Source organism: Sylvia atricapilla, chromosome 1, assembly GCF_009819655.1.
Source record: "Sylvia atricapilla isolate bSylAtr1 chromosome 1, bSylAtr1.pri, whole genome shotgun sequence".
Taxonomy (NCBI): domain Eukaryota; kingdom Metazoa; phylum Chordata; class Aves; order Passeriformes; family Sylviidae; genus Sylvia; species Sylvia atricapilla.
In genome coordinates this window covers 5,385,999-5,409,658 of record NC_089140.1, presented here as the reverse complement: position 1 = coordinate 5,409,658, position 23,660 = coordinate 5,385,999, and the positions used below count along the sequence as shown (strand labels likewise).

The 23,660-nt window shown below is 41.7% G+C and overlaps 1 protein-coding gene across 3 annotated transcripts in view; it reads right to left on the bottom strand.

Annotated features, from left to right (window-relative positions):
• The window catches only part of LOC136358179 (sodium channel protein type 5 subunit alpha-like), a 176,572-nt gene that overhangs the window by 18,322 nt on the left and 134,590 nt on the right, over positions 1-23,660 (bottom strand). For all 3 annotated transcript variants that reach the window (XM_066314122.1, XM_066314104.1, XM_066314114.1), the window contains 2 exons: positions 21,063-21,236; positions 5,471-5,593 (listed from right to left, as the gene is read on the bottom strand). In XM_066314122.1, coding sequence (XP_066170219.1) covers positions 5,471-5,593; positions 21,063-21,236 — 297 coding nt within the window. The remainder of the gene's footprint in view (positions 1-5,470; positions 5,594-21,062; positions 21,237-23,660) is intronic.

Here is a 23,660-nt window from a genome sequence, read left to right as displayed (position 1 = left end):
ATAGGCCCATTCTTGATGACTTTTCTTGTTTTGGGAGTTTTTGGTTGGTTTTTGTTGTTGTTGTTGTTGTTGTTGTTTTTTATTTTGGGTGGGTTTTTTCGGTTGTTTGCTAATTTTATCTCTCAGTTTTGGATGTCAATCAATTTCTAACCTCATCATTTATAGACCAAATTCACCATGCTAACCAAAATGCCAAATAATTTCCAAATCAAGGGCTTGTTGGGATACAGCCTTGGCTCTTGTCAAAGTAGTTTTCATTTGTTTCTCTGCACAACAATATTTTTTCTTCAGTTTTAACCCATGCCAGCAAAAAAACACACGAATTTGTGTTACACGTGCTGCTGAACCAGCTCCCAGTGACAGGACACAGACATCCAGGTTTCAGCAGCACAAGTGATGGCCATGCCCACATCCTGCTTTTTCCCTTCTGCTGAGTTATGTTCAATGGCCTGTAGATAACAAAACACGACATGAGGCTGGAGCAAATCCTGCAACACCTCTCTGAATGAATTATTAACAGGGGGGGTTCATTCTTCCCTTGCTGCTTCTGCTTTTACACCAGTGGGATGCCATTTGTTCTGGTGGAAGAATTCTTGTTTTGCACTGATACAAGTGAGAGGAAGACCTGGATACATAAAGGCAGGTTATTATCATAAATTCCTATTAAAAGTTCAGCTGCACACCTTGCCGTGGAAAGGGAGGAATTTCTGCTGCACTTTGGAATAGCAACATACATATCCATGTATAAGAAAAGATATAATACTTGTTGGTTTCCATCAATGCCTTTACAGGTAAACCACCCTCCAGGTGACTTCTTTAGGGACAGCCTAGAAACGGAGCCACCCTCTGCCCTAACTCAGAGTGGTGCAATCTATAACCTGTGTTTGGCCCCCAGCTCTCCTGATCTCTCACAGGCCACCTCCTCAACCAAAGCTGATTCAGATTTTTAATCCAGAAATAGACTTGCATGATGAGTTAATCCTCCCTTTGCTCTGAGAGAGCCCATCAGACTGCCCTCAGTGATTTCAGGCCCAGACTATAACTCCCAGTGAAGCTCAGGCACAGCTTTTGCAAAGACGTCTAATTTACAGTGTCATGATGTCAAATAACAGAGGAAAAAATGTATTATTAGATAATCTGTTCCTGGTGCCTTTTGTCCTCAGTGTTAGAAACAGTTGCTGCATTTTTAGGTGGAATTTGCTGAACTCAAGACATCTGCTCTTAGATGTCTTCTCCTATCATTCCCATCTTCATTGGGGGGGAGTTACCACTGCACATTGCTCCAGGTAATTAAAAAATCAGAGCTTCCTTGTAGCTATCTATCATGGTTCTTTCAGATTTTTAATCACACTCATAGTTTCCTGCAGAGACTTTCTGATTTTTAATTCCCGCTTTCCAGCACTTTAATGGAATTCCAGTGTTGAAGCACTGCACTCTCCCTCTGTTTGCTGGATTATTTCCCTGCATATTCAGAGATTTTAACAGTCACCTCGTTTGCCAGAACTGCCCAAAAGCTTCTGTCCTTTTGCACAGTCATCCTGATCCCTATGTCCTTCTCAGTTGCTGTTTTCCAAGAAACATCCCCCAGAGTGACCTACATTCCTCCTCCCCAGGTAGTCGATGTATGTGGGTTTATTAAAATGTGTGCTGTACAATAGATCTATTTTTCACTGTGATCCAGATCAGCCAGCATAATTCCCTTATCTGTAATTTCACTTACACTGGTTTTGAGTGCTGTCAGCAAAGATTTTATATTTTCTTCCAGATGCTGGTAAAGTACAGATCAAAGATAATTCTCATTCTGAACAATCCCTCACCCTGAGATGCTCATCACCAAATTCACAGTGTGGTCATTGCTTACAGTTACTTTTTGAGATCCATCACCCATTTTAAAACGTGTTTACCTGTCTTGGTACAAAGCTCGTGTTTTCATCACAATGTCTCATGGTATCAGATTCCTCTATGAAATCCAAGGATTCTGTATCAGCACAGTTACCATCATCAGCATAATTTGTAATCAAATCAAAGGCTCATATTGGTTTTACAAGAACTATTCCCATGAAATCATGCTAACTAGCATTAATTATGCTGTTTCTTTCCTGCATGTATCTTGTAGCAGTCTCACCATGACTTTGCCCAGTATCACTTTCACATTTAATGGTCTCTCATCATCCCCCTCATCCTCCTAAAATACTGCAATAACCTCTCTTGCAGGGAAGTGCCAACTTTGAAATAATTCCCTGATGGACAACAAATGAGGAGACATGAGAGACGTCATTATTTGGGACAGGCAAATCTAAGCTACTTTATTCTGTGCTCATAATTGTAAAGCCTCTGGGTCTAAACCACTGTCAGGTGGGATTCTGGCCTTTCTGGGGTATTTTTTTGAGGATTAAGGGACAGGATGACACCAATTCATCCTTATTTTGCAGACCTCTCGTGGCCAGTTATATTTTAGACTTTTAAGATTAATTAATTGAATGGCTTTAGTATATAACTACAGTGCACATTTGCTTGCTGCTCTTAGACAAATACTCAGCCCTTTTTCATTATTCAGGCAACATTAAGTTACTGGGAAGAGCAAATAAAAGGAGGTAGATTTGAACTCTGTGTTAATGCAGCTTCAGAGCACAGGATGTAAACTGGGATGGTGAGCAACAGGGAAGGCAGAAAATGAGTGTGTTGGTGAGCTGAAGATGGTTTTTAAGTTAAACCCAGATTTTCTCCTTCAATTGTGAGCAGTGAGTGAGCAGGATTTTGGTGAAAGGAGCATGTCAAACCTATGGCATTGCTTACTCTAAAGTGACTTAGGCACCATGCTCAGGTCACAGGTTCAGATCTGCTTCCTAGAGATGGAAGCAAAGGCTTTGCTGGGGATTTTTACCACTCCAGTGTCTACAGGGCCAAAGCCATCAGACCTTGGACCCAGTCTCCTGTGCACTGTGATGTTCTTACAGAGCACTCAGCACTGAAAGGCAGAAGAGTACTGTCAGGTGGGATCCTGGTCTTTCTCAGGTGTTTCTCTGAGGATTAAGTGTCAGGATGACACCAGTTCATCCTTATTTTGCAGGGCTCTCATAGCATAGGAGCTACTGAGACTTGTGTCAAGCTTGCACAGGTTCCAGACTGTTTGAAGGTAGGGAAAGAACTGAGGTCTGATGATAACAGGTTCTCTTGGCCACCCAAGTGCTATTCTGTGCCTTTGTCTCATGGAAAATTTATTCTAAAATGTGGTCACAGCATCGATGAAATAGCTTTCTTACTTCAGTAAATGAGAACTTTCTTGCTCCTGTTCTAGCCCTGCAGAGATGTTTCAGTTATTCAAGAAAGAGGCATTATAATAGAGCAAACTATTTTTATTTTCTCACTGTCAGTGTTTGCTTCTCAACATTATCATTATTTAATCCATCACTGTGCTGGCAATTTTCCTGTGCATTTTGGAGCATATGAACTCCTAATAATGAAAGGTCTAACTGTCCCTAGTCTTGTTAAGTGTGGTTAGACAAACTAAAACTAAAATGATTTGCTTTTCCAATAGCACGTATTCTCAATTATACTTTATCATGGTTTACAAGCTAATTCACCACCTCTGACAGCTCAGAATGACTGAATATATTTCAGCTGTAGCAATGGTACAGGAAAGAAAAAGAAGATTTTGAGTCAGGGACTGAGGGGGCTGTAAGAATGAGCATGGTGAGAAGGAAATCTGCTTGGTTGATCCATGTTAAGATCTTCACCAAGCCAGCCTCTTCATACTCCCAGAGAAAAATGAGGAGTTTTTCATGTTACTTTTTCTCTATTCTACTAATGCTTCTCTGATGTTTTTTCCTCATTTCCCCACTGGTGTTCAGGTTTGGATCCAATTTAGTTAAACTGATGTGAAATCGTGAGTAAATAATCATATATCAGTTTAGAACACAGAGTTTTGCTCAGGCTTGTAAATCCACCAGTCAAAGCTAAGCCTTCACAAGCTAGATCTAAACTGATTTGAGAAAATCTATGTACAAATCACTCTGGTAGTTAAACTACTGCTTTTGCTAATACTGAATGCTGAAATAATTCCTTCTGTGAATGTTTAATAAAGACTTGGAGTGAGGTCTCCAAACGAATGAGTGAAAGCTCATGGAGTGAGAGCTTTCATTATTGTCAGTAGTGCAACCTCATTTTGTGTCTTTGCAATTAGGTTTTATTTGGTCAATTACCTGCAAAATATTGCCTGACTGCTGGAAATAAATCAGGTTTTGGTGCCTGGATAAGCAGAGCCTTTTGAATCTTTTTGTCTTAGTATCAACAGTGAGGTGGTCTGCAACAGTACTTGCTTCATCTTCATGCACAAAATAATATGATTTAGCTGATGACAAAATCTTTGGGGAAAAGTGTCATATTGCCAGATCTGGTCATCCACAGAATAGGTAAAGAATAGATGTGGGGTTTTCCTACACTGCTGTATCACCACATTTCCTGGCTCATCTCAGTTGTTAGATTCTCCATCCTTCAGTCTCTTGCTGTGAATGCATTGCAATGAGAATAATTTATTCCTGGGAGATCAGTGCATGAAATACACCTTTAGTCATTGATGACTTGGACCCGGGTTTTGTCTACAGGAAAGCTTTTCCCTGGATAAACATCACTGTGAAATATGTAGCATTTTCCTTGGCCTAGCAGAGAGATTTGGGATCATCAATAGAATTTGACACAGAATTTTGTCACAGATTTGCTTTACCTTGCAGAGCAATCTGCAAGGTTAGCAGTAACCTCAGCTCCCACAGAACACAGCTGTCACCACCTGCAAGTCATGCACCATGTGAGGAATTTAATAAAGTGCTTATCTAAACAATAATTGACTCCTGTTAGCAGGTAGGCTTAACAAATAAACAGGTATGCTGTGGGAATACAGCCACAGTGGCAAAGGAATGCAGGAAAGAAAGAGATGGATGCACAAGATGCTGCAACAAGCACAAGCTGCAGGGTTTTAATGTTAGTCCCAATATTCCTCATTAAAACTGCAATCTGTTCAAAGGGGAAAAAAAATCATTCATTCATTTGGTTTCCCTATCTTTAGCATTTCTAATTTTTGCTTTAATTATTAGTGAAAACTTCCTTAAGATCTTTCTAGTCACTCTCGTTTTAATGCGTGTCAAAACAGGGAGCAAACTTTAGCTTGTTTGTTCCCCTGACAGACCTTATAATTGAGAGGTAATTGATATCCAGATGCTTCCTCACCCAAAAAGCTGTTTTTTAAGGCACAGTATGACAAGTTAGGCAGCAGGATTGGTTTATCACTAAATCCACCCAAGGATAAAGATGCAATGATACAACTGCAACCAAGACCGAGGCGGGATTTCTTTGTTGCTTTGCTAAAGCATTTTCATTCACGTCCTTTGGCTGACAAAACCCCCGTGCAGCAATCCCCTGTGACACTTTGATCCACACAAAGCTGAGCTTTGATGGATGCTTTGTGTCCTCTTACCCTCATCCCTTCAAACCGTGACAAAGCTCTCAGCGGCCGCAGGGCACGGAGGGTCCTGAGCGATTTGATGGGACCCATCTCGGAGTATCCAAGAGTGTTGGCAACCAGGCTGATCAAGGAGACCTGGACGGAGACACAAAGAGAACATTCAACCTGTTAGAACACTCCTGCCATTTTCCTTCTCCTCTGACTTTCCTCCCTAGAAAGGAACAGCTGGTTAGTGGAACAGTGGGGGGAAAAAAAGTCTTAAATGGGAGACGTTACGTTGGATCCACACAGAGAAGAAAAGGATGACCCTTCACAAAGTGGATGAGAAAGGAGATCACCATAACAGACCCACTACTCTGTGATGTTTACTGTGCCCTCCCCAAGGTGTGTGTTTCTTCCACTACCCAAAATCCGAGTCAGGTGAGTGTTACAATTCAGAGCTTTTTGGAAGAAAGCAGGTCTAACCCTCTCCAGCAGACACAAAGGATTGCGGTATTTACATTTCATCACTAGTCTTCAACTCAGTGATTAGAGACAAGTCTTCTACATTGCTGGCAGACATGACTATACCACAGACCTTAAAAGAATGATGTGCATGGCTCTTCCATTCTGCTCTTATTCACTTTTTCTGGTTTCTGCACAGCATCTAAAGGAAATGGAAATTTGACAGGCACTCGATGTTGAGGTTCACACCTTTCCTGAAGGTGTGAACTTCCTGAATCTGGAAGCAGCATGGAGGGGTTCCCAGGCTCTTCATGTTCTCAGAGCTTTTGTAGTGCCCTAGCTGGTCAGAGGTGTGGGTGGTATCAGGCACAGGACTGGATTCTGAATGAACTGAGTGGCAGTGGGGAATATGAACACATGGAGCAATAGGGTTTTCCATGCTCAAATCAGTGTTCACAGCCTGAAATCTTACTGAGCAAAGAGTGAAAACAAACAGCTCTCCAACACCATAGGTACCATGCCAATTTGCATGTATTAAAAAAACCCAAAACAACAAAAAAACCAACCAGAATTAATCATCACGAACTATAAAACACTATTTTTTTTAAGAAGGAGAAACCTGTGTATATTCCTTATCACAGTTCCTTTTCTTCCTTTTTAATTTGTTTCTTTTTTTCTTACTTACCATTCTCACAGCCCCATTTATCACAGTATTGGATATCTCATGCTCAGCAATGGGAGTGTGCAAAGCTCTTCTGTGAGGAGTGGGTGCTGTTGCCATTTTCAAGACAGAAGTTAAGCCTAAAAGCAGGGACTCCTCCACATTATAAAAAACAAGTTCTTAGTGTAAGGAAACTCCGGCATCCCCTTAAACACTGACAGCTCTGGAGAGAAACCTTCCTTTTAATTATAGGATGGGATGATTTTTTCTCTGAAGCCCACTGCTGCCTGACCAGCCCAGCATCACACATAAGGTTGGGATAAAACAGGGCAAGACCAGCCTGGTCCCTAAGTCCCAAGACAGTGTCCCCTGTGGACAGCTTTTCTCCTGAATATGCATTTATTTACACACCAGCCATGTCTGCACAGCTAAGCGTCTTTGTAAAAACTCTCTCAATTTGTTAAATTATTTACCTGCTGATGGCTTTATTGTGTCATGTGGGTGACTAATGGTAGGAGGTCTCAGAGAAACCAAGCCTGAGCTGGGGTTTCTGCCAGGATAAACCAGTCCCCCCCCAATCCCTGCAGATGACAAAGTGGCACAGGGGCTGGCTGTCACCCTGTAACACGTCACTCTTTAACAAGGTGTGACACAAACTCATCTCCTGTGTACAGACTGAGAGGCTGGGATGGAAGGAAAGGCTTAATAAACACTTCTGACTTCTAGAGCTGAGTGCTCTGTAAGAACATCACAGTGCACAGGAGACTGGGTCCAAGGTCTGATGGCTTTGGCCCCGTAGACACTGGAGAGGTAAAAATCCCCAGCAAAGCCTTTGCTTCCATCTCTAGGAAGCAGATCTGAACCTGTGACCTGAGCATGGTGCCCAAGTCACTTTAGAGTAAGCAATGCCATAGGTTTGACATGCTCCTTTCACCCAAATCCTGCTCACTCACTGCTCACAGCTGGAGAAGAAAATCTGGGTTTATCTTAAAAACCGTCTTCAGCTCACCAACACACTCATTTTCTGCCTTCCCTGTTGCTCACCATCCCAGTTTATATCCTGTGCTCTGAAGCTGCATTAACACAGAGTTCAAATCCACCTCCTTTTATTTGCTCTTCCCAGTAACTTAATGTTGCCTGAATAATGAAAAAGGGCTGAGTATTTGTCTAAGAGCAGCAAGCAAATGTGCACTGTAGTTATATACTAAAGCCATTCAATTAAGTAATCTTAAAAGTCTAAAATAAAAGTAGCATTACAGAGAAATCAGGTTAGGAGAAACACTGGCATATATTTTTATCTTTAGTGGAAACTCTAGTGCAGAAAACAGCTTTAATCTCACAAAACCTTGGAGGTTCCTGTCCAGAAAGGCTGAATGTATAAGAAAAACAGCTCAGTGATTATGCTCAGAGATAGAAACCAAGATCCATACACTCACCTACCAAGAGAAGCTAATTTAGAAAATTGATCGATAAAATGAATATAGATATTTAAATGAAAATTAATCAAAAACAGGGTACTCAACACCCTTCTCTGCTAGTTCCACCCATCATAACTGAAATTCAGATCCTATCAAGGTCTTCAAACTGCTTTGGTTGGACCATCTCCACGATTCTCCCTCATCCTTGATTTGTGTCCCATAACTGCCTTTTCCCCTGAGGCAGAAAGTTTTTGGTTCAAATCTTGCAAGACCAGACTTTGCATCTGAGTGGGTTCCCATTTTTTATTTTTTTTTTTTGGAGTGCCACAAATGTCACCCTGAAACACATCACAGGTGGTGCTGCCCTCCTGACACAGATTTACACAGCATTGGATATCTCTGCAGAGGATTAGGTCATGAAGCTGTGTGATATTTGGCAATGATTTACAAGGCTGGAGTCAGAGCAGAGTTTGAGACAACTTGTTTAAATGCTTGGATGTTGGTTTTGAAGGTATCCTTGTCAAGTTTTATTTATAGGAGAATTACCAACGCAGGGACTTGGCCATTTGGACTTGATTAAAAGTGACCCGGAAGGTTATTTTTAGGAATAAAATCAAGCAGTTTTCAGAATTGCTGCTGACTGCCCCACATAATCACAACAAAAGGTGAAGTCAGCTATTTCTGTTATTTTTTTACTGTTGCAAGGCTATGCAGCCCAGAGCTGCTCTAAAGTTCTGCTTTGTGCTATGCTCAGAATCAAAAATGTGCTGGCACCCAGGAAACACCTCAAGGGTCAATGTAACCTCCAGATTCAGAATAAGTCACACACATCTCTAATCTTTTCAGTACCTTTTTGCAAATAGTTTTGTCGTTTTTTTTTGTAACAATCTACCTCTGAAGCAGCACTGTAACACAGTGGAGAGCAAGTGAATCCTAAGGAGTCACTATTGCTTGGAACAATTCCCATAAAACACCCAATTTGCTGCTGACTTGGAGCTTTCACCTCAATTTCACCTTTCACATGGCAGGTTACAGGTAAGCTGTGGAATCCCTCATCCTCCTGTGCACTTCTTCTGGGCCAAGCAGATTTATCACAGCTCCCACTTGCTCTGCCTCCAGCATTTTCCCTGGAGGTCTTTCCAGAACTTGCTAGATATCACTAAGAAGCTTCCACAGCTTTCCATTCAACTTAATCAGGAAATAGTTTCCCTGTGTTAGGTCTAGACTCTTCCTTATCCCCTTGACTTGCTGCTTATTTGGCGACCCCAGAGTCTCCAGAATAATGCTGTCACTGGAATTTTCTGCCTTACCTGAAGCCCAGTGCACAGCCTGGGCAGCAATGAGGGTCCCTAAGGGGGAGAGAGGTCCTCATAAATCAGTGTGTGCAATCCTGCCTCCACAGACCTCAGCCTGTGACACCCAGGTCTCACCAATCTCATGGACCAGGATGTCAATCATGTGGCAACTCTTCCCCTTTGTATTCCCTGGATCATCTCAGCACAGCCAAGAGCCCAGCCTCAGCGCTGTCAGACACTTCCCAAAATTTATTCCAGCCCAACAGAGGGGAAACCCTGAAAGAGTCAGCCTTTACTGCCCAGCTCAATGGCAGAGTTTCCCAGCAAAGCTCAGCCTTGTAGATCCAGCCTAAAAAATCCATCCTCTTGCTATTGTAGACAGGCAGAGAGTGTGGAGCTCTCTCTAATCCTGGCATTCAGGGAAGATTTTTGCTCCTCTTCCCGACTTTCTTTGCCCAGAGATAGTTTTATCTATGTGCCTATAAGAATATTGTGTCAATAAATAGACCTATATTTCTACATTCCCAAAAATCTCTATATTCCCACATTATTTTTGTATTCCCAAAAAATTCTATATTCCAACATATATTCACACACAAGTTTATCTGTATGGATTTTACAATAATTTGCATGACAGATGCCTGGGGTGGGCTGAAGGGAAATAAATGAACCCCAGAGCTTTTACTGTTTACTGTCATTTTCAGCCTCATGACGAAGGGAAAAATAGAGAGCTTTTAATTCTGGTGGACTGGGCACTAGAAATACCAGCCATGGGGGTTAAAAACCTGTGGCTGGTGTTTTGAAAACCAGTCTCTTGGTACCTGTGTGCCTTGGTGGCCTTAGCTTGGATCTGGAGTGTCCCAGTGTTTGCAGGGTAAAATCAAGAAGAATCAATGAATTCAGAGTGCTAGATTATAAGGATCTCTGACAGAAGGTTACCCTCATTGATACCTGTATAAATTATAAAAATACATAATATAACTCTAATGAGAGCAATTTCTAAATGCCTAAATAATTTTGACAATCCACTTCAAAGTCTTGTCCAGGAAACAGAACATTTTTTCAGTATTTTCCAATTTTTTGTCACAATTTCACTATTTTGGAGAATTTCTGACGTTCTTAAGGTAAGGAATATGGCTTGTGCATGTGCCCAGGTGGCACCTGGAGCAGTGTTAAATTCCCAGTGTGCTCATGCTGGTCTCACAGTCATTCACCAGTTACAGATGTGCAGCATTGTCTGACTATTGAAATTATTCACCATGAACACACAGAGATAAAATTCCACGATGATTTTATGTGTCTTCATTATCTGACAGTGACCAAAGCAATCAGTGTTGTAAACCAATTGTAAACCCAGTAAAGCCACCAGGACAGAGTTTTAAGGTGGCAGAAAAAACAATTACCAAGTAAAAAAAAAAGTAGGGAGTGTGATAATGCAGTGCATGGAGGGAAAAAGGCCTTTAATTAGAAGATCATAGAGGTTTAGGTTTTGGTGGTTTGTTTTTTTGTTTTTTTTTTTTTTTTTTTTTTTCAAGGACTGATTGCATTTAGAACAGCAGTGGGTTCCTCCCTACATGAACACACTTTAATATCATATTAGCAGCCTCCAGAGACTCCCCTGGGGGTTTACAGGGAGTCAAGGGCACAGAGTTTGGGAGCAGTGTTTTCACCCAGGGCTGGTGGAGATTCATATAGCAAGGAGAAACTGAAATGAACGGTTTGAGCTGGAATAAAAGCTGCTCCTCTTCCTTTTTTTTTTCCCCATTCCTAAAAGCACATTATTTCAGATAACCTGGGAGCATCCCCTGGACCACTAGCCAGCACAGACTGCATGTTTTAATGAAGCCCTGACCACCACTGGGGTGAATTAACAGCAGAGCCCTGAAAACAAGGAATTCTGCCTGAGAAACAGCAAAAGTATCATCCTTGGATAATCATATAAATCCTAAGACCAACCAGAATCTCCACTAAATGCTGCTGCACACTCTGAGAGCAATGCCCTGCAAGTCCCTGTCTCAGGGAGAAGACCTCCTCCTGGAATGGGCAGCAGCATATGCTTTATGCAGCCAGGGGATTTCATCAAATTAACCTGCTTGTTCAAATTAGAGGGGAGGGAACAGCAGGCAAAAAAAAAAAAAAAAAAAGGGAAAGAAAAAAAAAAAAAAAAAAAAAGAAATAAAAAGACATCTGAATGAAAGCACAGCAGCTGAGCTGAAAGCTCTGGCCACTTATTTAAATAAGCAGTTCCAGCTAATGCAGGCCCCTGGTGCTTTCAAATAGCTTTTTGTGTGCCCCAGAAAAAAAAAAAAAACCTGTCTCTCCCTCTCTAATTGTGCCTTTTAAAAAAAATAAAAATAGAAGAAATAGTGCCTGGATTGCTGTGGGTGCCTCCTTTCAATGCAGCCTGGCTTCTCCTTTGCTGCCAAGGATAGAATCACTCAAAGACCTCTTCACTGCCCAGTGTCTTTCAGAGCTAAGCCTGAAGTTACAAGTTTCTACACTTGATTTGAAAAGGAACAAAATTCAGTTTTTACCCCACATGCAAGGTGGAAATCCTACAGGGGAATGGGACTTTACAAATAAACTGAAATACATGGACCTTCTTTGGGCACTCTGAAGTATGGCTGGGGAAAGGGAGCTTGTAATGAGATTGGTATTCCTTCCAACATCCACCCTTTCTGAGCAGACTTTTATTGTCATTTTAGGTTTTTAAAACATCCCTTTGTCCTTTCATTCTGACGCTGCATTTTCTGCCATACAGACGCCAAACTGTATGATTGCACCTGCCAATCCAGAAATTGCACAGTGTGAAAGAAAGGCAAAAAGTTAAAGGAAAGTCTTAAAAATAGGACACCAGAGAGGCACTAAGGTGACCTAAATTCCCATCTCTGCTCCTCGTTTCCTTGGATCACAGCCCTCATGTTCAGGTAAAGACAACAAACTCCTTAAGGCTGCTCAGGGGTTGGTCCATGGCCTGGAGGTGAAAATGTGTCTGGAAAGGAGCTATCAAAGGGCTTCCCTTACTGCAGCAGTTCATTACTGCTCCTGGAGTGCTCTCATGTAGGGGCTACACTATAATTATAAACAAAAATTATCTCCTGGAAAGTCCAGTTCTACTTCTTATTACTTAGGTTTAAAACCTCGTTTACTTCATCCACCTTTTTTTTTTTTTTTTGCTTTGTTTTTATTTTGTCTTGTTTCTGCAGGACTTTTCCACTTTGTTTTCAGAACTTTTTTTCTCCATCTATTACTCAGAATAAGGCCTATAAAATTCTGTTAATATTCCATGTTCTCAGCTTGTCTCCAGGTCCTCATGTCCAAGCTTTTCAAGGCAACATTTCCTTTCCAGAGGGCAGCCTTGTTGCAAACAGCATGTGTCACTCTTGTTGGGTTAAATGCTTTTAAATAAATCATTCCTGCATCCTAATTGCTTCCTGGTGGTTTCCAGAAGAACCTCTTTATGTCTTGCTGTTCTCTTAATCTGTCACCTCCCCTACACCTGCTCAGGCTTTTCTAACAGCTCCAGCCAATTCCCAGAGCACACGGCTGAGAATTAAGAATTAAACCTCAGCTAATTTCCGAGGGTGAGTCGACTGTGAGCTTTCATCCAGTGAGGGAGCAAACTGACCTATTGATCTGCAGTTTTTCCCCCCCCTCACCATTTACAAATGGATTTTCAGCTTGTCTCAGCTCACCTTTTCACTGCAAACAGGCATTTTTTTGCCACACCTTGACATCCTGTTTTATTAGCAATGGGTAGGGATCACAGAATCACGGGGTCTGCTGAGTTGGAAGGGATGAACAAAGATCATGGAGTCCAACTCTTGTCCCTCCACAGAACATCCCCAAAATCACACCTGGGGCCTGAGAGCATTGTCTAAACTCTGTCAGGCTTGGGGCTCTGATCACTCCCCTGGGCAGCCTGCTAAGGGATTCCTGTGAATTTTGGGGATCACATGATGTAACTTGATCAGGCAAAGCTTGGCCAAGTCCCAAGGGCTCCCTCTGCAGTGGCTGTGCAGGTGCAGATGCCTTGAAAAGTCTGGTGTTTGTGTTATGATTTAGAGCAAAACAACTTCTTCATCATCAGCTTCTCATCCAGATGCTGTGCTCATGATTTCTGCTGCTCATCCAGATGCTGTGTGGAGACAGCCTGGATTTATGGCAGCTGGAGAGGAAAGACATTCTCCTCTTAGGAAAATCTCCAAAGCCACCTCATGTTTCATCCCAGGGAACCTTCCTGATGCTGAATGCTGTAGTCAGGAACGGATTTGATTACTGTTTATTATATGAAGGCAGTGTTACCGTGCCAGGGGTGCACACAGTGATTACTGACAGAACGTTTCCCTGGGGCTTCCCTGAATTCCCCAGAATTTCTGTGGGGCTCAGCCCCATTGACTCTGCTGCATTTCCATCCCAGCTGATGGGAGTGGAGGTGCTGAGGTAAAGGCAAGTTTCTTTCTGGACAGGACTAGGATCAACCCTACTTAGACATGACATAAGGAAAACAACAACAAAAGCAAGGAAAAAACTGCAACAAAAGCCCTAAACCAAAACTAAACCAAAACCCTAAAACAAAACAAACCAGACAAGAAAGCAAACAAAACAAACAACAAAAAAAACCCCACCAAAACCCAAAAACCAACCAGACCAAAGAAACCTAACCAAAACAAACAAAAAACCCCAACAAATGCCCCAAACCCAACCCAAACCAAAACCCTAAAACAAACCAACCAAACCAAACCAGACAAGAAAGCAAACAAAACAAACAACAACATAAAAATCCACCAAAACCCAACCAAAAAGAACAAAACCAAAACAAACAAAAAAACCCACACCTCCCCCCCAAAACCACAAAAAACCCCAAAAACCCAAAAAACCAAACAAAAACACCAAACCCAAAATTAAACAAACCAACCCCCCAAAAACCCCAAAAGAGACAAATCTGTGCTGCTTCCTCAAGGTGCTGTTCTGGATTTGCCTGTTTCACTAAAGTGTTTATTTAATCAGATGTTCCAATTCAATATGAAAAAAATACCAAATTGTTGTGGGAAACACGACAGTCTTAGCTTGAAAATCAGCTCAATTTAGTTGGGTTCTTGAAGCTGATTGATCCTGAATTGTATTTTGAATATGTCCATATTGTATTAAATATTCCAGAACGGAGAGGGACTCTGAAGAACTGTAGGATCCCTGATTTTTCCAGGGAAGGGTAATGGTACAAGTAGGAGAACATACCAAAGCAGGAATGTTCATTTTCATTTGCCTTGGCACAAACATCCCGAAGTCAGCCATAGCAGGGTAGGAGATCTGCACAAAACCTCTACACCACCAAGGTGCAGCTTTCAAGTTTCAACCCAATTTCTTTCATCTCTCCCTCACTAATATAAAATCCCTGTCCCTCTGCAGGCTGCTTCTATCCCTTCATTTCTTTTCCCTCATCTTCAGGAGTCTCTTGAGCTGCTCCTGACCATCCTGGATGGTGGGAAGATGTTTTTTCAGTCTGCAAGTTAGGGTTTCAAAGGTGCTGATCATCAGGAAGAGGAGCTGTGGGACAATCACCCATCCTCCTCTATCCCTGGAGAGTTTGTGGGACTCTGGACTGTTAAATACAGTCAAAATGCTTCTCCCACAAGGAGAACATCCCTGTGGATGGAATTTGGCGGCTCCACTCCTAGTGATGGGAAGGGTCAAGCAAGCTGCATGCAGGAACTCCAGGATTTTATCAATTATTTTCATTTTAAACACAGTCTTCTAAACAAGGACACTGAAAAGTGCTCCATCTTTAAATAACTTGGAGAAATGAAAATGTCTGGCAGATCTAGCTCAGCGAAATCTGAGTGGAGATGGGTTTTTTACAGCACTTTTGAAATTTGAAAATCTGCTTCAGTTATTGAAATTCTTCAGCGTTTGCAGTAATTATTTATCTCCCAACCACTTTGCAAGGTGCAGGCAGATGGTGAACTAGGCTTACTGGGGACTTTTCTCCTCACCTCCATTTTCCACCCCTTTTTTCTGCAGCTGCAGAATGTTTTGTCCTGCTGTGCCTTGTCTGAAACTCAGCTTGTGTTTCCTCTTGGCAAAGCCTGGGTTCTCTCCTTTTAGCATCCATGTGGTAACAAACATGAGGTGCAAACCAAGATAAGACCAGACATTTGGATGTTTTTGCATGTGCTGTGTTGAGATAAAGTGTGGGGTGGCAGAAGGGAGATTTACAACCTCGGCTGACCTGCTAACACACATTAAAACCACTTATTTTCATGCAGATTTTTTACACTTATCCTGAATTAGCCAATATGTACTAAAAGAGCATTTTTTCTTTTCTTTTTCTTTCTTTTTCCTATTTCTTTTTTGTTTTTCTCTTCAAAACTGGGCTCCCTAGCTTCTGGAGAGGGAATCTCAGCACATTTATGCCATCAGGTTTATGCCATTAGAGAGGCCCAGAAAGAATGTGCACTGAGACAACTTCAAAAATCCCACATGTGCATTTGCTTGAAGGAACTGGGAAAAAAGCTAATCAAAAAGCTGAACTCTGAAGTTATAATACCCTGTTGTACCCACGGACTTTTGACAACTCACAGAGAACACTAATAAGTTCTCTCTTAAGATGCTGCTCCAAGTGACAAGACATAGATTTTTTAATTTGCCTTGGCTGTATTTTTGTCATTCTGCTCCTGTGTGCTTTTCAGAACAGAAACTAGAGAAAATTCACATGCTCTTAGGGTAATGCCCCAAGAATACAAATTGGATTTCAGTGCTGTTTGGGAACGACTCATTACAGCAGACTGTGTAATTACTGGTACAGCAAACAGAAATCACCTTGTTAATCAACTGGGAATACAGATGGAAAAAAAACAATTAAAGTAATCATAAGCCATCAATATTTACTTCACACTGCAAGTTTTTAATTGTCACTTAAAGACAATCCAACACAAGGGCATAATTTAATTCAATTCAATTTTAACTAGGGATAGAAAGACTGTTTTAAAATGTTCATCTCAGATTCAAGGATTATTAGCTGCTTCTTAACTTGTCTGACAGTGAAGTATTTGAAGCAGAAATCTTAGAGCAAATGCTTTCCAGGAACTGTCTTGTAAAATGTAATACTTTTATTTTTGTTTAAGTGTTCAGGGAAAGTGATGGTGCATTTAACGTCTGAACATCCACGAGCAGATCTCAAACAAGCAAATAGGAAATTTGGCAGCAAACAGGAAATTTGGAAAGCTGCTCAGTGGGGAATACACACCTCTAGTTATCAACTCAACAGCTCCAGGCAAACATGCTGTGTTAGAACCACTCAAAAAAGTTACGGAGGAAAGAAAAAAATACATAGCCTTTCATATTCCTAAAAGCATTTACAAAACCCTGCCTAGTGGATTTGTTGAATAACTGTTTTGAGATGCCTGGCCTTCAAATCCATTGCTGAGCTATGCTTGAGCTCTTTTGGAGACAGATCTACCCAAAACTCCTGTGCCTCCTGTTCGCCCTCCATGGCAGGGGAGTTGGAAAAGGGATGGAAAGAACAATCTTCATCCGTGGTGACCCTGCTGGAGAGAGAGTAGTGGGGCACCAGAGCAAAAACTGCGAATTAGAGACATTCTCCCCTCCCTGCTGCAGGACATGGTGCAAGGACCATCTATTGCTGGAGATGGCTGGGGGAAAAGGAGGCTGCCAGCATCCCTAACAAAGCAATTGTTTAAGAAAATAGTTTTCTCCACGTGTGAAGACTTGAAAGACAGAATAATTTTAGAAAGAATTGGCGGAGAAACCCTCATCTCCCCTCGTCTCTGAAATCAGAACACGACAGTCAGGCTGGGTTTTTGTAAGCCTGGATTGGGACTAATGTTTGGTCAATTAAATTGGACACAAAAGCTGCAATGGAGATGATGGATTTGTGATAATGGACTTCTGTGGAGCGATGACATTAGTCCTGGTTTAAGAGGATTTCTCTGTGAATGCCACAGGCAATGAAATTTGGCTGTGACTTTTTTCCTGTTCTTACTTAATGAGTTGGGAGTTCACACCTCTTCCCCATGAGCCTTCTCTTTCCCATGACAACTTCTCTGGGGTTCCAGCCTCTCACCTCTGCCTTCAGTGCATGAGCAGCCAGCGAAGAAGCTGTTGACTGCAACACCTCCAGACTCTGAATGATGCTAAGCCCCAGACTGATGTCTTTCCCCAAGTGACCATGCAATGGAATAATCCATCCTCTGTCAGCAGAGACTGAGACATCACTCAGAATTAATTGGCTGAAGCTCAAGCTAGATAAGCTCAAGGTAATATTTATAGGTCAGAAGAAAACAATTGAAAGGAACATCAAGTATGACACCAGCATGCAAAGCTGGTGGAGTGTCTCTGCTCCCTGTTTCAAAGGACAGGCCTGGTGGAGAGCAAGTCTCACAAAGATTCACTTTGGGTGCCATTTCCCAGGCCAAGTTCAGACTCCTCGGTTAATCTGCTTTGTCCGAAGAGATTTTGATTGCATGGATGCTTGGAAAACATCTGTTCTTTGTGGAAATACTTGCCCCTGCATCCTAGGAAAGAGGGTAGTGCATAAATGCCATTCCTGATGGTGATATTGATGTCTGTCTACACTTCTATCTGTCTGCACAGATATACTACAGTCCCTGCCTTTCCCCCATGTGAAAAGAGCTGTGGATTGAGTGCCCACCACTGCAGCTCATGAGCACAGACAGCTGATATTTGCAGTGTAGAATTGAGTTACTTTTAGCAGTAGCACTTCTGTTTTTTCATGGCAACTTGTATAGAAGTACATTGAGGTTGTTTGTTCAGCATGTCCAACTTTCAGGAGGCATCTAAGGCGTCTTTCCTAGGGGCCCTGAGCTGAAATGAACCTGCATTCTGTGGTTTGATTAACCCTTTCTCTTTCCTCCCAAAGAAATTTGTAGCAGAGTTGTTGATAGGACGTTATTGTACTGCAATGAGTATGAAAGCACTCTCTGCTACACTAGCACACTTCTTTGGGATGCTGAGAAGCCCATTACCAGAGATCATCCTTTAGGGATTCTACATCCAGCAAAAAATAGCTCAGTTTGTGGATTACTCTGTGTTTTAATGTTTAGGCATTGCAAAACAGAATTTTCTTTAGTAATCCACAACTGTCAGATGGAGTCTTTGCTGTTACACTGGCCCAAATCAGTGTCAAAGGTCTTTCACAAGGCAGGATATATGGGAAAAAAAAAAAAATCAGCAGCAATATGCTTATAACCCCTCTGGGTTCAAATCCCATTTAGAAATAGTGAATACTTGCAAATTTTGAGCCGGTTTTATGAATTATTCAAAACAGAAAATAGATTCAGAGTTGCATTTGTTCAATGAGAAAACACAGATGAGAGATGGTTTCTCATGTCCAATCAAAAATCGACCATCACAGCTTGAATTTTGAATACTGATACCAAACCACTAATGAATAATTTGCAGATCAGGAATTTTTAAGTGAATAATTTTAAACAAATAAATTTGAGAAAATCATACAAGTGGTTCATCTGCTTCTTTTGGAGCAGCTAATTCACCCATTCACTCCCTTCTGCAGCTCAGTTGCAGTGATTTGGTTCTCAAAGGACCAAAAAGAAAATGTAAATTGAAACAAAAAGTGTGCTGGAAAAATTACAGGATATTACTGTGCCAATTCAGAGTGGCAGGGTTAGCAATAGGGTAGGAGAAAAGCATCTGTTAAACCTGCTAAAAATATAGTACCAGGATCTCATAATCTGCACTAGGAAAATATTTTTAAGAAAAGAATAGTGCAGGGGGAAAAGATTTATTCATTGAGAACCCTAAAGAGCAAGTGATGGCTTAGAGTGAATCAAAAACCAAAACATCTCATAGGTGGAGCAACTTTTTGGTTGGAGGTTGGACTGGAAGCTTGCAAAATGCACATTTAAATGTGGGTGGAACATTTGAATGTGGGTTGAGAAAATAAAACATTCTGGGTCAGTAAGATGGCTCTGGGATTTATTTTCTGGGGACAAGGGGAGTCCAAGGCCCTGTGTCCCCCCTGTCTTATGCCATAGGTGCCTGGATATGTGACAGGGGAAGGTGAAGCCCTTTCCCAGGCCATCTGTGGCTGCTTCTCCAATCTGCCATTATAAACTCACCATTAAAAGGCAAACGTGCAGCTAATTTACATTTGGATTTTGTATGGCTCCTGTTCCAAGGGGGGGGCGGGGGCGGGTTACACAGAGAGGACAGAATGTAGAATTTAGCTTAGTTTGTGGTTTACTTTCTTTGGTGTTAATGAGAAGCTATTCTACAAGTGTGGTACTAATTTCAAACTGCAGCAGAGTTCCAAACTGCCTCAGTGGATTGATCCTGCACACTGCTGCTCCCATGAGGAAGACCTCCACTTATGGTTGTGACAATATTCATCCCTCATCCAGCCCTTCTAGTCTTCAGGAGCTCACTGAAACAGTAACTCCAACAACAAATTCCTGGAAGCCCATCCAATACTTTAGGTGAGTCCTATTAGTCCCATTTTGGAGATGAAGAAACCAGAAAAGAAAAGCTGTGTCACCTAAATCACAGTAAGAACAGTTTTCAGAGCTGGGCTATAACTTAGGAACTGGTAGATTCCAATTTTGTGGTTAAATAATTAAACCAGGCCTTCCTCTTCTGCTGGAGCTAATCTGAGAAAAATGAGTGTCTCCCCTTTAAAAGGTTTCTAAGCAAATATGCAAAGGAGAATTTATGACCTACAATTTATGTAAAGAATTTCCTTTTCATAAATCAATTTATTAAAGCTCTGGAGAAGCTTCCAAAGGCTCTGATCCAGCAGTGCACTTAAACATGTCCATAACTTCAAACAAGCAAATTGTCCCATTGAAGTGCTCTCCTGGGCTGGGGCCAAAGAAAGTGCAGTTCTTCCCTCGAGTCAAGGTACAGATGTAAAATGGGGAAAAATAATTTCTCTCAAGTTTAATAAATTACATAATCGTGGCAAAGCTCTGCCAGCCTCCTGCATTAATACCTCAAGCTAATAAGAAATGGCCTCAGGGAGATTATTGCCTCCTCATTGATACACTGAGATGAAATGTTAGACTTCATCTGGAGGACGTGGCATTGCTGACTTTTCCCAAATTTGGCAGATCTCACATCAATTCAAAGTGAATTTCTGGAGGAGCCAAATCTGGTACTAGCAACACTCCTGGGGCATGAGCTTCCTTTTGTTCAGCTTTTTAAGGATTATCCTTAAATTAGGAGAAGCAAGTGTGGCGGCATTTCAAGGATTTGGAATATTTTGCAATGTTTTGTAGTAGTGAAGACACTTTGCCAAGAGGGCTTTTCACACCTTCCCCTGGACTCCTGCACTGGGAAATATTTGGGAGCCAGTACTGAACATCCTGTTACACACTGCTGGCAGCCTCGCCCGGGAGCTCCGCCAAGGACAGCTCCTCTAATCTGCTCAAAACTTGTGTGCCCAGGTCATGTGCAGAGCAGGCCGAGGTAACTGGACCTTGTGCTGGCTGGGAGTGTGGAATGAGATGCTAAAAGCCGAAAGAAAGGGAGAATTCCTGGGGTTGGGAAGGGGATGTGACTCAAGATTAGCAGGGTGACACATCTATGTCACCACTAAAGGCGTTTGCTTTGGGTGCTGGGGATGCACAGTTACACACCCAAACCTCCTCTGAGCTCTGCGTGAGGTTGATGCCCAGAGCCAGAGTGACAGCTGTCATTTCACAGATGCAAAGCTGCCAAACTCAGCAGCCCTTTCCCACCCACTGCAAAATCCAACAGGAGAAGGGTTGTAGTTCCAAAATGATACTCACATCTACAATGAGGAAGTCCAGCCAGCACCAGGCGTTGGTGAAATACTTCTTGAAGCCATAAGCCACCCACTTCAGGAGCATCTCCAAGACAAAGATGTAAGTGAACACTTTGTCAGCATATTCCAGCATGGTTTTTATGTTTTTTCGATCTTCAAGGTAAATATCTTCAAAGGCCTGGAAGTACAAAGGATTGGTTAATAACTAAGCCCTGCTGGAAAGCATGGGTGTTGCACTACAGGTCACCATGAAATCAAACTTATTTATTTGATAAAACATCACGCAGAGGCTGTGATTTCTGATATATTTTAACATTATAATTAAAAAAAGAGTGTTCAGGCACAAACAGAACTGACCCTGACCTGAGTGATCTGTTCAGTTTTCCTCTACAAGGGACACAGGCTTGGCTCTCTCCAGCCTCTCCTGGCTGTACTGCCTGGACATCCTTTGAGTGTTGAAAGAAGAGCGCCCTGAATTTAGAGTGTGAATCCACGACCGAGTGACACCCCAAAATGCCCAGATTTATCCTGCCTCATCTCCTGTTGGCTATGCCAATGCTACCCAGGCACCTCAGATGTCCCAGGGCACAGGATGTCTATATTTAGGAGGCAAAATGTGACCCCTGCATTTAGCCAAACAGATCTTATTGCTAATGATGACAAATTGGGTTATTAACCTGCCTGTGTTATGGAGTACTGGAGTTCCCTGGCTTCTGTTCAGCCATCACATTTCAGGTGGCTACAGCTCTCTGCCTCAAGAAATGCTCATTATTATTCACTTAGCAGAACAATAATGTTTTAAAGGTCAAGGTATCTATCTCCCCATCTCATCTGTCTCTCCAACTAATCTCATGCAGAGCAGTATGAAAAGAGTTTCGGTATCTGTATCAAATACGAGCAACTGAATAACCCCTTTAAAATATTTAAGATCTAAACCAATATGCCTCCCAAAAGAAGGAAAATAAAGAACTCTCATAATTTAGCCTTCACTTCATAACGAAAGTCAAATAAAAGGCAGGATCCTGGTGTCAGGTTTGCCAATATGCTGCCCATTTTGGGGCTTCTAAGTCAAATTATGATCTGCTTCCACAGTTGCTTTTGCCACTGCTGTTACACAAGCTGCTCCCAAATCCCTGTAACCTGGATGACCCAAGCTGTGACATATTACTCTCATCCCATCGTGTGACCCAGAGCACTTGGCAGTAAGAAACATAATTTGAGAGGGTCTGTGCTAATCATCTGAATTATCTGCATTTACATATTTCCAGATCTGTAGCTACTTTCTGAGAAGCTTCAAAAAGTTAGCAAACACCCAGTGCCTGGAGATACAAGAAGTGTGGTACTTGTCACTCAGGCAGTCACACTGCTCTTTTGCCTGCCAGGGAACAGTAATTAAACTGACAAGAAAGCTTTGGCAGCCTGTGCCAAAGCTTGTCCATTTGTCCCCACACTTTGGGGTGACGTTTTCGCTGCAACCCTGTCTCCTATCTTGCCTTCAAAAATGATATTTCAAGGGTGTGAAAGAGCTGTTGGAGAAAGCCTGAAAACAATGCACAGATTGGAGTTTATCACTTCTCTTAGGGGCTCACTCACTTTGTCAGATGACTTGCTGTACTTTGCAATTACTGCAAAAATAACAACAAACCATTTAAAGTGATTTCCTCCTCTGCCTCCTTTGCTCTCCCTACTTTCTACTAACTTGTCCAAAAGTACATTGTGTTTTGTCTACTAAAAGCACACAGTGAGTCAGAAAGTAGCTTATTAAGGGATGAAAAATGTGCTACCTGGACATTTCAGTGCTTCTGGACAAGCTGTGGATATTACCCAAATGACAAAATTCTAGCTTTGCATTTTTTTTCATGGCGACAATGGATGAACCTCTGCCATATAAAACATTAAGGAGAGGTTTCTTTTTTTTTTTTTTTTTTTTTTTTTTTTTTTCCCTCTCCCTGCTTTACTTTGTGGGTTAAAAAAGAGTTAAGCAATATACCTGCAGTGTTATCCAAAATTACTATTAATGAGTAGGCTTCCAGTTTGGGTGCTTATGGCTTAAAATTTTAAGAAAGGTTTTTGGATCTTCTGCAGTAAGCTAAAGAGATATTTTGATGGTTTAACCACATACACATATATATATTGGCTTAAAGGTATATATAGCTCTATTCCCTTAACAGCTTAGGGTGTCCCAGGGATGCAGCCAGATGAGCTCAGATTTTGGAAGAAAGCAACCCAGAATAACAGGAAAAAAATTTGTGTGTTGCCTCCATCATCTCCAGTCCAAATACTGAAGCGCGGTGCTGATATGTGAGAAAATGCAGGATAATTTGCCCTTATACAGAACTGCATTGGCTAAATTGAAAGTCGCAAAAACTAAATGAATGCATGCAATTTAAATTAAATGAGCTTTATATTGCAGTCTTCAGTTATCTAAGGCACTTTTAATTACATATGTAAGGAAGTGTATTCATCTAAAGCATATTATAGCAAGCGACGTTCCCCCTCTAAAATGTGCTCAAAAATTAACATTCTGATGCTCAAGCTGGTGCAAAAAACTGTCAGAATCCATTCATTTCAGCAAAGCTGTGACAATTTTCAGAAGCTTACT